Below are 13,193 nucleotides of genomic sequence, written 5' to 3' on the forward strand. Positions count from 1 at the left end.
AATGAATTTTAAAAGCATGGGCCATTTAACCCAATGTTCTTTAAATAATTTCTTTTTATATTTTAGCACCCTTTCATTTCTATATTCTTCTGGTCCATATTTCGCTATTGTTACTTTTATTCTTAATTTATAAGCTCTTCATTATAAATGTTTGTCCAAACGTCTTATTCTATAAGCAATATCCAGACCCGCAAGTATTCACACGTTTCATATTTATAAAAAAGGCATCAATGGAAAAATTATAACAAAAGTTAAATATAATTTAAAAAAAATTAAATGTATATATCTGTTACAGGATGATTCTGCATAAACATGATCGTATGTATAGACTTTGGTAACGAAAGTCTTAATGGCAAATAGTAAAGCATGACGTTCGAATCTTGAACCGGTACGTAATGTTTTATTGCTATTTTGTTCTCGAACAAAATATTGTTTTAATCAGAGAGGGTATTATTTATTGCCTTTTCATATAATGGCGATTTTTATTGTGTGTGCTAGTATTAATTGTATAAGCTAGAACTGTGCTGGTGATCCTGTATTCGATTTTTTTTAAATCATAAAAAAGACCTGTCTTGAACATGTTGAACCATTATTTATTACACAAAATATAATACGTTTCAAACTTTGAGGATATTTGAATATCTGCTAGTTTTAATAGCAAGGTGTGTAATAACTAATTCTTAATTTGAATATAACTTTTCTTATATAAAGGTATTTCAAATAATATTCCTTTTTTTTATATTTAGCAGTATATCTTTAAACAATCCGAGTTAACTATTTCGATCAAAAGATGATTTAAAAAAAAAAAACACATTTATTTTTCAAGTATTTTTAACTAAAAGTTATTTAAACGATCTGCTATATAACTCGAAGTACAAAATCTGTATTTTTTTCTGAAATGAAGGTCTAAAATGTAATGGCTATACACGGATTATTTTATCTTTAAAAAGAAGAGTCTTCAGAAAGACAGAACACACACATAAAATTACTCAGGTAAAACAATATAAGGTCTCCTGTTCCTGGATCTCATATGCGTATTCAGAAAGAGACGCCCCTCGCCCTAAAAGGAAAAAAAGGTGATCAAGGTCAAAGGATTGTCAATTTTGAGTACAAAATAAGATCGTCTTTATTATTAAAATATATTTATTAATGCTTTCAGATAGTCCAAATGGCCTCAAGAACACATGTACCCTGTGGTCCATGCAGGTATGATGACCTCACAAAGGACGCGAAAAGATGGTGTACAAATTGTGAAGAAGGATTATGTGACGATTGCGAAAAAGTTCACAGAAAAAGCAAAATATCAAGAAACCATAAAGTGATTTCATTAGAAGATTATCGCAAGATTGAAAATATTCCAATCTCGCAGGTATGTGATAATCACGGAAAGACCTTTGAGTGGTTCTGTAAAACTCACGACGAAGTTCTTTGTATGGTTTGTGTTCCATTAAAACATAAGGGATGTTCGGGCGTTGTATCAATTAGTGTTGCCTCAACAAATGCAAGACATTCAGCTGCATTATCTGACCTGGAAGAGGCGATTGAGGGAACTCTACTCAACGTTAAACAATGCATAACGAGCCGCGAATCAGCTACAAACGAAATCGAAAATCAAGAATTGGCGATTAAAACCACAATACTTGAAACAAGAACAGAGTTAAATAACCACCTCGATAAAATGCAGGAGAATTTTTTATTTGAACTCAGAGCAACATCTCTTACTTGTAAATCTAAATATACGAAATTCCTTCAAAATCTAGAATCCAAAAGGGAAATGCTTACCAAACTAAGGGAACAAACACAACACATGAAGCAATTTTCTTCTGACATACAAGTGTTTCTGGGAACGCGCCAGGTTAATCAGCAGGTTATAAGCGGGGTGAAATGTATCAAGAGTGAAATTGTTGCTACCAAAGATTATGATATAAAAGTAACTATTCATAGCTTGATCGAAAAATTATCGAACGAAGTTGAGGAATTTGGACAAATAAAAGTCTCAGAAAGCGCCGTCAAGATAGATTTCAAAGAAACAAAAATCGACCATGCTCAAATTGGGACCAACATTTCGACAATAAGAAGCATAGCCAACGTTAAACTTCATAAAATTAAAACCTTTCAAATTAATAGAATGAATGAAATATTTATTACAGGCTGTGCAATTTTGCCAAATAGTCATTTATTAGTTGCAAATAAAACAATGGAAAAACATCTTATAGAGTTCAGCGATACAGGAGAATATATCCGTGATATTCCAGTCTCTGGGAGGCCGTTTGATATCACAGTGATAGACTCTAATCGAATTGCTGTGGCAAACAGGAGTGGGACATTCATAGAAATAATGAACACCAAAACTTTAAATGTTGAAAAGAAAATTGAATTACAAAATCGTTGTTATGGAATATCAATAGACGACGGAAGACTTTATGTGGCAAGCGGAGACTCTACAATACAAGTCCTGGATCTATCAGGAAGTCAGCTGGAAACATTGAAAATGTCATCTAGCATGTCTTCTATTGTATATATCACAACCAGCAGAGACCGGATTTTTTACACAGATCCTCACCACAACAGTGTACATTGTTGTAAACTGAAAGGAGAAGAGATATGGCAGTTCAAAAAAGATTCCATATTATATCCTTCTGGTATAGCAGTAGACCCTTACAATAATGTTTACGTTGTTGGTTATTACTCCCATAATCTTACAATAATACAACCTAATGGGAAAGACAGTAGAACATTGCTAACTGAAAGGGATGGACTTGTTTGGCCAACTTCTGTGTACTATGACAAAGAGAAAAGTACCTTACTTATATGTAATCTGAACAGTATGGTGACCTTGTACAAAATCATTTAAAACTTGTTAAACCACTTTGATCCCGACGTGCTTCAAACTTTTTATCTGCATATATACAACAATATTTCTTTAATTCATTATACTAATAAATTACATTTAAATTATATTAGACGGATTTTACCATTGTTCCTATTCTTCATAAGATGTCAGCCTTACTAATTATGTCAAAGAAGATGTAACGGTTACCGTATATTCAAATGAATATAGACATACATGACAGTGCATCATAAGTCTCGTAAGACTGGTTGGTATATATAAATACATGTTTATTAACTGCATATGTTAAAGACTGTATCATATATTGTATTTCATGTATATGTACCAAGTTGTACTTTAAAAATAAAAGTTTTTATCTATCTATACACACTGAAATAAAGGTCATATTAGTCCTCTTGCCTTTGTTATAATGAACAAATAAACTAGGGAAAAGCTAGGCTACATATTCAGAGCCGTTCAGTTATGCAAGCAACGGTATATATATCTTGTTGATGTCTTCACAATTATTGCATGTCATGCATGTATGCGACTTTAAAGTTTCATATAACAAGTAAATGGCATGGATACTGTTTCTTTAAACGATTTCATTTCTCAGATAAGAAATATTTTTACCAATTGAATAAGATATATTTGATGGTTCGGTTTGAAACATGAAGCAGGATCAAAGTTAAATAGTTTTTAATGAAGTCATTTTTACAACAGCAACAAAAAAACGCATTACAAACTGACAATACGTTTCTTACGCACACATATTTTAGAATGGGTACATGACCGATATACGCAGAACAATGTCAGGTTATGAAATATATTTGTTAAGAAGACATGCGAATATAATAAGTTGATGGGTATATATATACGTCAATACGAAAGCAACCCAATAGTGGAGTGACAAAGCCAACAATTTTTTCAAATTTAATGGACCACCCTACCTGCAGGCTAAAATATGACTTTTTGGAATGAGAAATGTTTATTTCTTAATTTTGCTTGGTCGTAGAATTGAAATATGGTGCAATTTTATTTTTAAATAAGGTCAAAGATTAGTGATTGAGTTTTTCACTAATGTCAATTTATTTCACAAGAGGTTATAAAAGTCTCCAAAAATATCTCAATTGTCACTAAACAAAAAATTCATAATGAAATGAACAGTGACACTTCATTGTCAACTTAATTTGAAAATGATGAAATCACCAAATAGATATAGGAAGATGTGGTAAGAGTGCCAATAAAACAACATTTCATCCAATTAACAATTTATAAAAGTAAACCATTATAGGTCCAGGTACGGCCTTCACATGGAGCCTTGGCTCACACCGAAAAACCAGCTATACAGGGCCCCAAAATTACTAGTGTAAAACCATTCAAATGGACATTTTAAAGGGAATTCAGACTAGCAACAAAATAGAAAATGGAACAACCGAATCTCAATTCATTTTCTTTTACATCGCATGTACTTCAAAATATATATTTCTGAATTTTTGAAATACTAAGGCTTTTCTACCTCAGGCATAGATTACCTGAGCTGGATTTGGCAAAACTTTTAGGAATTGTAGTCCTCAATGCTCGTCAACTTCATACTTTATTTGGCCTTTTTAACTTTTTTGGATTCGAGCGTCACTGATGAGTCTTTTGTAGACGAAACGCGCGTCTGGCGTATATACAAAATTTAGTCCTGGTATCTATGATGAGTTTATTTTCGGCATTTTTAAAAAGAATCGAAGTCAATTTGATTTTTGCTTTGACGTATATTTATTGCCAGTCTCAAATATTTCACAAGGCAATTAAATCAAATGCGTTTAATGATGGACTAAAGATTCAGCGTATATTCTAGCTTTATGAACTTTTTAAGGTGTATGTGCCTTTGCAAATTCACACATGGACCCCTTAGAAAGAGTGGTTGTTTGGGGTATTTTAACAAACAAAGGGCATGACAACTTTCGAAAACCGGACATCAGTCATCGTTTTCATCGAAGTCTTCTCCCAATATTGCTCGGTGAGTTAAATAATTTCTGCAACCACCAGACCCTTCACATGAACAAATATTGGTATACGCGGATTTCTGTTTGGTTGCATACACAATGGATATTGCAGGCTGTTTTCCCTTGTCCGTATACGTACATACAACATGTACAAGGCCTTGAAGGAAATCTACTGAAAAAGGTCCCTCAAAGAAAACCGGTTAGAAAACGGTTTTTACCCTCATACCAACCATGTCTTTGGAAAGTGTGATCACTGGTTTAGCAATATGAGAGTTTATCCAAACTTGCGTTTGAAGCATTGCACGTTGGGTGTGCTGTAAAAACGTGTTTTCACATGGGGGAATTTTCACAAGACTAGCATCCTGTGTGGCGGCAAACTCCACCCTTAGCTTGTTTAGATCATCATGAAGATACCTGAAATTTTCCTTCGGATCATACAATGAGGCGATAAATGCACTTCCAATGTTAACTGCGAGTCCTTATCTCCTGTTTGAAAACTTGTTTGAATTTTTGTCCTCAATGCTCTTCAACTTTATACTTGTTTGGCGTTCTAACTATTTTGATCTGAGCGTCACTGATGAGACTTATGAAGACGAAACGGGCGTCGGGCGTATCAAGTTATAAGCCTGGTATCATTGATAAATATTATCATAACTTGGAAGATTGAAAGAAGAGCAAATTTCCTCTTGAAGGAGATGAATTATATCACATTTACAACATTTCCACATGGTACCATCATCATGAAACAGTGCTGAAGATACGGGACCAATAGGATATGCCAATATCCTAACTACAGTCCCATTCTCACGAAAATTAGCAAGAACTAAAGCACGACTAACTATTTTTCCTATGTTTATATGTGCCTCAACAAGGTCACCTGATTTACAATTGCGTTGTGAGGTCTTGGTCGTATCATCGAAAGTATTGAGAGGAGACCTCGACATAGGACTGTGGAAGACATTGATTTCAGGCTCATTAGAGTAGCCTTCCACAAAAGATTAAACCATCTGGTTCCCACGTTCAAGAGATTTGAGGAGATAATCATGGACATTTATTGAGGCTTTCATTTCTGTAGAAATACTAGTAAACTGAGTGAAAATGGACAAAATTTAGAAAAAGAAATAAGGAATTCTAGTTTTACATTATGAATAAACAATTAAACTCTGAATGAAATGCAAAATCATCTGTCAAAAGACGAAAACAGAGTAACAAAACTCAATTTTTTCCCCATCTTGAAATTTGAAAAAAATCCAAATGTCTTTTTTCTTTCCATTTTTTAAAAAAACTGCACCGCATGAAATGTCTACGACCGGACAAAAAAAGTTAGCTTAATGTATTGGCTTTGCAAAAAAAATGTTTTTTAAAATAACCTGCAATTATGCCTGTCCATCAAAGTCGTAAAATAAGCACATTTTTCTTGATCTGTCACTCCACTAAAGAACACTTAACAACTGGGACAACAAAAGGTCAACATACTGTCGCCATAAATTAACAAGTCTTTAAATAGTTCCGAGTCTAGTCCAAAGTGCCAATTAATTGATCAAGAACTATTAACGATCTACAATTAAAACTTGATATAAAAAATTACAAAAAAACAACAACATTACAATTAAATAAATACAAACCAATTATCAATCTCGTGTTGAACAATCTACTTTCTTTTATCGATTATCCAGCTTATAAAATATTAATAAAAAGTAAAATAACAAAAATACCGAACTCTAAAGAAAATTCGAAACGGATTCTTCGTAATCAATTGACATAAGCAAATGCTCAATCACATCAAACGAATGGATATCAATTGTCATATTCCTGACTTAGAACTGGCATTTCTATGTCGAAAAATTGTTTTACCTTGGGGTTTTTAGCTAGCTAAATCTCTGATTTGTATGACTGTCTAATAACAATTACATTATGTTGACAACAATGTGTTAACAAACCAAACAGTCATAATAACTATAGGATAAATGTAAAATTATGGATGCAGCAGTCCTCATTTTGTTATTATCTTAATCACTATAAATCACACAAATTATGCATAAAGGCAAAGAACTTTAGCATAAGCGTAAGACAAAAGTACAAACATTTATCATTGCACAACAATACAATGACGGGATGCACATGTACCGAGTCACGTCAAATGGATATTTTCAAAAATAGGCTAAATAGAAAAAGTACTACTTTACAAAGACAAATAAAAGAACACTTCAACAAGTAATTCAGATAATAAGTAACGTCAGTACATGTACCTCGAATATGTTTTTTTTTAGAAAAAGGACGAGGGTTCTGTGATATAACTTGGTTCATCAACTTTCCGCTCAGACACGGTTCAATAATTCCGTTTCTTTTATCACCTCATTAAAAACAATTACGACTGACAGTGAGATAGAAATAACAGACTCAAAAAGTGTGTGTTTATAAATTATCGCCATTTCTTGTATTTACTAATCCCCCTTCCCCTTACCTTGTATAGTGGAGTTACAGCGCACCATAAGAACAAACTGTAAAAGTAAGTTTATTTGGTAGTTTTTTTTTAATTAGTAGTCATATGAAACGAGCGACTGGTGGAAAAAAATGTTTATCCAATTCTTGAACCAATGCATGTATATATCCTAAACTTGGTCTTCTGTGCACGATTTTATCATTTTTTACGCATCCATATCGTATAATCGTTAAAAAAGAAATTCTCTCTGACTGCTATAATGTGGAAATATGGCAGCTAATGAATTGTCTTGTTTTCAAACCATAGTTTACCGATTGTCAACTAATAATCAACCAATCAACAAAGAAGCATGGATATTGAGCACGTGTTTAAAAGAGGGACGAAATATATCAAAGGGAGTAAAAATCAAAGATAGAAAATAAACTGATAACACCATGGTTAAAAATAAAGACAAACAGACTAATAATAGTACAGAAGACACAACATAGAAAAATAAACACTAAGCAATACGAACCCCACCAAAATCGGGGTGATCTCCGGTGCTCCGGAAGGGTAAGCAGATCCTGTTCCACATGTGGCACCATGTACAATAAGATAAAAGTTTATTTCAATGATAGACCCATGTGTATTGCGATCACCGGGCTTTTACGAGAAAGGTCAAGTTGAGTTCACACTGCATACGGAAAACTTATCGAAAATTTTATACTGGAAGCAAACAATTAAAAAAAAGTAAATTTCTTCTAAATTTGGTCAAATTATAGAATTTTCTTCAGAAAAAGTAGATGTTCAAAAGTTTTATAATAAAAACTAACCATTTGATTATAAAATACATATGCATCATTATTTCTTTAATTTGAGGTTTCACATGACTTTAAGATAAAAAATAGAATTGGCGAATATTAATCAAATACAAACATTATGATAAATCAGTAGATATTTGCTAAAAAAAAATAATAAATTAACCCCCTATTTTTTATTCACCTCCCCCTCCTCTTTCCCTCAAGATATTTTCATAATCTCTTGACACAACTGCAGAAGGTGAACCCTGAACAGTTGGAACAAGTATGGACACATTATTAAAGCTTGAAACAGCTCTGAATTTGGATTGTGATTAAATAGTTGACACAGCATAGGTTTCCGACACAGAATGAATGTTGTTTAAGAAATAAAATTCTAAAATTGGACATTCAATTTTACCTTTTATGGTCCAATATCCAAAATCTTAATACATGGTTAGATTCAGCATATCAAAGAACCCCAATAATTCAAATTTTGGACACTTTAGACCTCAATGTTGATTAATTTGATAACGGCGCACAAATATCAAAAATTTAAATACATGGTTAGATTTATCATATCAAAGAACCCTATACATTCAGTTTTTGTTGAAATCAAACAAAGTTTAATTTTGGACCCCGATTCAGACCAACTTGAAACTGGGCCCATAATCAAAAATCAAAGTACATGTTCAGATTCAGCATATCAAAGAACCCCAAGAATTCATTTCATGTTACTATCAAACTAAGTTTAATGTTGGACCCTTTGGACCTTAATGTACATCCATTTAAAAACAGGACCGAAAACTCAGAATCTAAATACACGGTTAGGTTCGGCATACATGTTCAGATTCAGCATATCAAAGAACCACAATAATTCAATTTTTAATTAAATCAAACAAATTTTAATTTTGGACCCTTTTGGCCCCAATTCCTAAACTGTTGGGACCAAATTCCCAAAATCAATTCCTACCTTCCTTTTTTTTGTCATAAACCTTGTGTTAAAGTTTTATAGATTTCTATTACCTTATACTAAAGTTATTGTACGAAAACAAAGAAAATGCTTATTTGGGCCCTTTTTTGGTCCCTTATTCTTAACTGTTATGATAAAAAATTTCCAAAATCAATCAAAACCTTCCTTTTGTGGTCATTAACCTTAAAGCTTGTGTTTAAATTTCATAGATTTCTATATATACTCAAGTTATTGTGCGTAAACCAAATGTCTTTGGATGACAAGGAAGACGACAACGACGTGATACCAATATACGATTGCCCAAAAAAAATTTGTGGTCGTATAATTTTTTTTTACAGTCATCATTGATTATACATAAAGTAGCAAATTTACCTGACCATATTGGGAAATAGGTATTTAGTCGGTTCATAACCCGTACTTGTGATTTGTTTAAAACCGGTTTTGATAAAAATAAGCGAAGACATGTCGAAATGTTCAGGACTTAATTAAATCCGTATTTCGGTAAGATGGTGCAAGCATACGATTTTTATTGCGTTTTACACTTTGAGAAGCGAATAATCTTTAACTACTTTATTCAAATATTGTGTAAACACGTTAATTATGAGCTTTGAAAGTCAAGTGGCTCGAGCATTTTTCTGAGGAAGTTTTAAAAAATTTCACAGAAATATTTTTACAGTGGGTTAGCTTTCATTAGTCTTCATGATCACTATCTATAGATTAACAACTTTTGGTTATATTTATAATTAAGAATCATCATTGAAGGTGGAGTACGCTTGCACAGTTAATTAGTTATATTGATGTGCCATTTGTATGCAAGAGTGACATTCCGTTGTATTATGTGCCCATTCAAAAAAGTTATGCGAGTATTGTCTCCCTTTATTCATTATTTTGTAATTAAGTTTAGGTTTCTGATATAATTTTGAATAATTAAAAAATGTATCAATTCAATATATTTCAGTTTGTGTTATTGGTGTATCAACAACATTGATGAACGAATATAATTTCATAAATTTGAAACGTTTAAAATGATTACATACCAATATAAAGAACCGTTCATCATTTTTGAAAAAGACTATGAATGAAAATCGATTTATTTATCTTCCCTTGCTGATAGATTGATTGGGAAATGAACCAGAGTTATCTAATGGTAATCACAGAGAGGGACTGGCAAGCAATTTTTAATTGCAGCTTATTCAGCGTTAAAACAAATTTCCACTATAAACGAATGTTACTTAAAGTTTGTACCAAAATGCCTGTACCAAGTCAGGAATATGACAGTTCTTGTCCATTCGTTTTTGATGCGTTTTATTATTTGATTTTGCCATGTGATTATGGACTTTCCGAATTGATTTTCCTCTAAGTTCAGTAATTTTTTTTATTTTTACTTTTTTGTACAAATATACGGACTTTGTTAGCCAAATCTACAAATTTTATTAGATATTATGATTTTTTAATACAATAGATTAATATGCTACATAAAGCATAGTATTATAGAATTACAAATAACATCCTTCAACATGTTTTTCCTACAGATGACCATAATTATGTAACTCTATCAAATCAGGAATAAGTCTTTTATATATACTGTAAATTCAGAAATTATTGCGATTTTGTCATTTTAGACCTAAAGTATAGATTATTTTTGTTGTTTTTAAATCTTTTTAAATTGGCATTTTAAGGGGAGGTAACTCTAAAACAGTTCATTTTCTAAAGAAATCTACATGGAATTTTCCTATTTTGTATTTAGCCGGAAAAAATGTAATGTGACCCTATCCTTTCTTTTGATATTCTCAAAGCATTGTCTGAAAGCTATCTTTTCCTAATTAATTTTACAATTCTATCATTTTGTTTAGTTTCTAATCACAAAATGGTGTCTTTTCCTGTATCTTCAATACAAAATGTGTCATTTTGTCAAAACCTGTAGCTTTTTGGACCCCGTTTCGGACCAACTTGAAAACTGGGCCCATAATCAAAAATCAAAGTACATGTTCAGATTCAGCATATCAAAGAACCCCAAGAATTCATTTCATGTTACAATCAAACTAAGTTTAATGTTGGACCCTTTGGACCTTAATGTAGATCTTTTTGAAAACAGGAACGAAAACTCAGAATCTAAATACACGGTTAGGTTCGGCATACATGTTCAGATTCAGCATATCAAAGAACCACAATAATTCAATGTTTAATTAAATCAAACAAAGTTTAATTTTGGACCCTTTTGGTCCAATTCCTAAACTGTTGGGACCAAAACTCTCAAAATCAATTCCAACCTTCCTTTTTTTGTCATAAACCTTGTGTTAAAGTTTTATAGATTTCTATTACCTTATACTAAAGTTATTGTGCGAAAACAAAAAAAAATGCTTATTTGGGCCCTTTTTTGGTCCCTTATTCCTAAACTGTTATAATAAAAATTCCAAAAATCAATCCAAACCTTCCCTTTGTGGTCATTAACCCTGTGTTTAAATTTCATAGATTTCTATATATACTCAAGTTATTGTGCGTAAACCAAATGTCTTTGGATGACAAGGACTACGACAACGACGTGATACCAATATACGATTGCCAAAAAAAATTTTGTGGTCGTATAAAAATCTTTACAGTCATCATTGATTATATATAAAGCATGGTATTATAGAATTACAAATAACATCCTTCAAAATGTTTTTCCTACAGATGACCATAATTATGTAACTATCAAATACAGGAATAAGTCTTTAATATATACTATAAATTCAGAAATTATTGCGATTTTGTCATTTTAGACCTATTTTTTTTTACAAGTATAGATTATTTTTGGTTGTTTTTATAAATGTTTTTAAATTGGCATTTTAAGGGGAGGTAACTCTAAAGCAGTGCATTTTCTGAAGAAATCTACATGGAATTTTCATATTTTGTATTTAGCCGGAAAAAATGTACAGTGACCCTATCTTTTCTTTTGATATTCTCAAAGCATTGTCTGAAAGCCATCTTTTCCAAATTTATTTTACAATTCTATCATTTTGTTTAGTTTCTAATCACAAAATGGTGTTTTTTCCTGTATAATCCATACAAAATGTGTCATTTTGTCAAAACCTGTAGCTTGAGAAAATGCATGGTGACCTATCATTTTGAATATATTTTTGATCATATATCAATAGATACTACGTTTTGGCAAAGTATGAACAAATTATATCACTTTTATTTTAGACTCTCATACCACCTTAATTCATATAAAATATTTCAAAATGCAAGTTTAAATTATTGCAATTACAACTCTGTCACATTTTTCACAATAATAAGAACCTCGCAATAATTTCTGAGTTTACAGTATGCTTTAATCTACAATTTTTTTGAAAACTTTGTAAAGTATATGCAATAGTCTTGATAGTTTTTTTCTATTCTGTATTCTTAACTTATTTAGTTTTTTTTCTTATTTATTTATTTTAGCACCCCATTACTCTCTATTTCTTTTTTTACACATTTTTCTCTCTTCTTAATTTTTTGCCACTTTTATCCACTATTATTCTATATTCTGTAAGCACCATCCAAACCCTCATATAATGAACCGAATTTTAAGATTGTTATGTTATTTAGTGACACAGGATGTTTTATACAACTGTTTTTTTTTATAACATTTAAAAATATTTTGTCGTGATAGCTGTTTCTAACAATTAATTTTGCAATATGTATTACTTGAAATCTTTTCCTTTTTGGTTTTTAACTATCATCTTTATGATATCGTCATATTTCTGCATTTTAGTAAAAAAAAGCTTCACTATCTCTTTCATTGGAATAAAACTTAATATTAATAATAATAATATTATATTGGTTTCTTTTACCCTTTTCTTACATTGAATAAGCATCAGTTTGTACATAGCAGCAAAACTATATGTGTACACATTGCAGAGCAGGATCTTCTGAGCACCTGATTTTGACCCAGCTTTTGGTCTTATTTGTGTTGCTAAGTCTTTAGTGTTTTATGTTCTGGTGTTTATCTGATGGTCTTTTTTTTTAACTGTTTAGCTGTTTTTTAGTGCTGTTGCTTGTCTGTTGGTCTTTTTGTTTTAGCCATGATGGCATTGTCTGCCTATGCAGTATGGGCTTTGCTCATTGTTGAAGGCCATACGGTGACCTATATTTGTCCCTTTGGTATCTTTTGCCTGTTTTCTGTGTATGAATGAATATTTTTCTGACT

The 13,193-nt window shown here is 31.6% G+C and overlaps 1 protein-coding gene across 1 annotated transcript; it reads left to right on the forward strand.

Moving 5' to 3' along the window:
* The first annotated feature begins 289 nt into the window (after positions 1-289).
* On the forward strand, positions 290-3,068 carry LOC139500984 (E3 ubiquitin-protein ligase TRIM71-like). Its single transcript, XM_071289925.1, has 2 exons — positions 290-388; positions 1,160-3,068. Exon 2 carries the CDS (start codon positions 1,169-1,171, stop codon positions 2,852-2,854), a length of 1,686 nt encoding a protein of 561 aa, XP_071146026.1. The 5' UTR covers positions 290-388; positions 1,160-1,168; the 3' UTR covers positions 2,855-3,068.
* The last annotated feature ends 10,125 nt before the right edge of the window (positions 3,069-13,193 follow it).

The sequence above is a fragment of the Mytilus edulis genome, chromosome 13, assembly GCF_963676685.1.
Source record: "Mytilus edulis chromosome 13, xbMytEdul2.2, whole genome shotgun sequence".
NCBI classification, from domain to species: domain Eukaryota; kingdom Metazoa; phylum Mollusca; class Bivalvia; order Mytilida; family Mytilidae; genus Mytilus; species Mytilus edulis.

Bases quoted from the DNA above. Each gene is read 5' to 3' on its own strand.
- LOC139500984 (XM_071289925.1), top strand. From the start codon at position 1,169: ATGGCCTCAAGAACACATGTACCCTGTGGTCCATGCAGGTATGATGAC.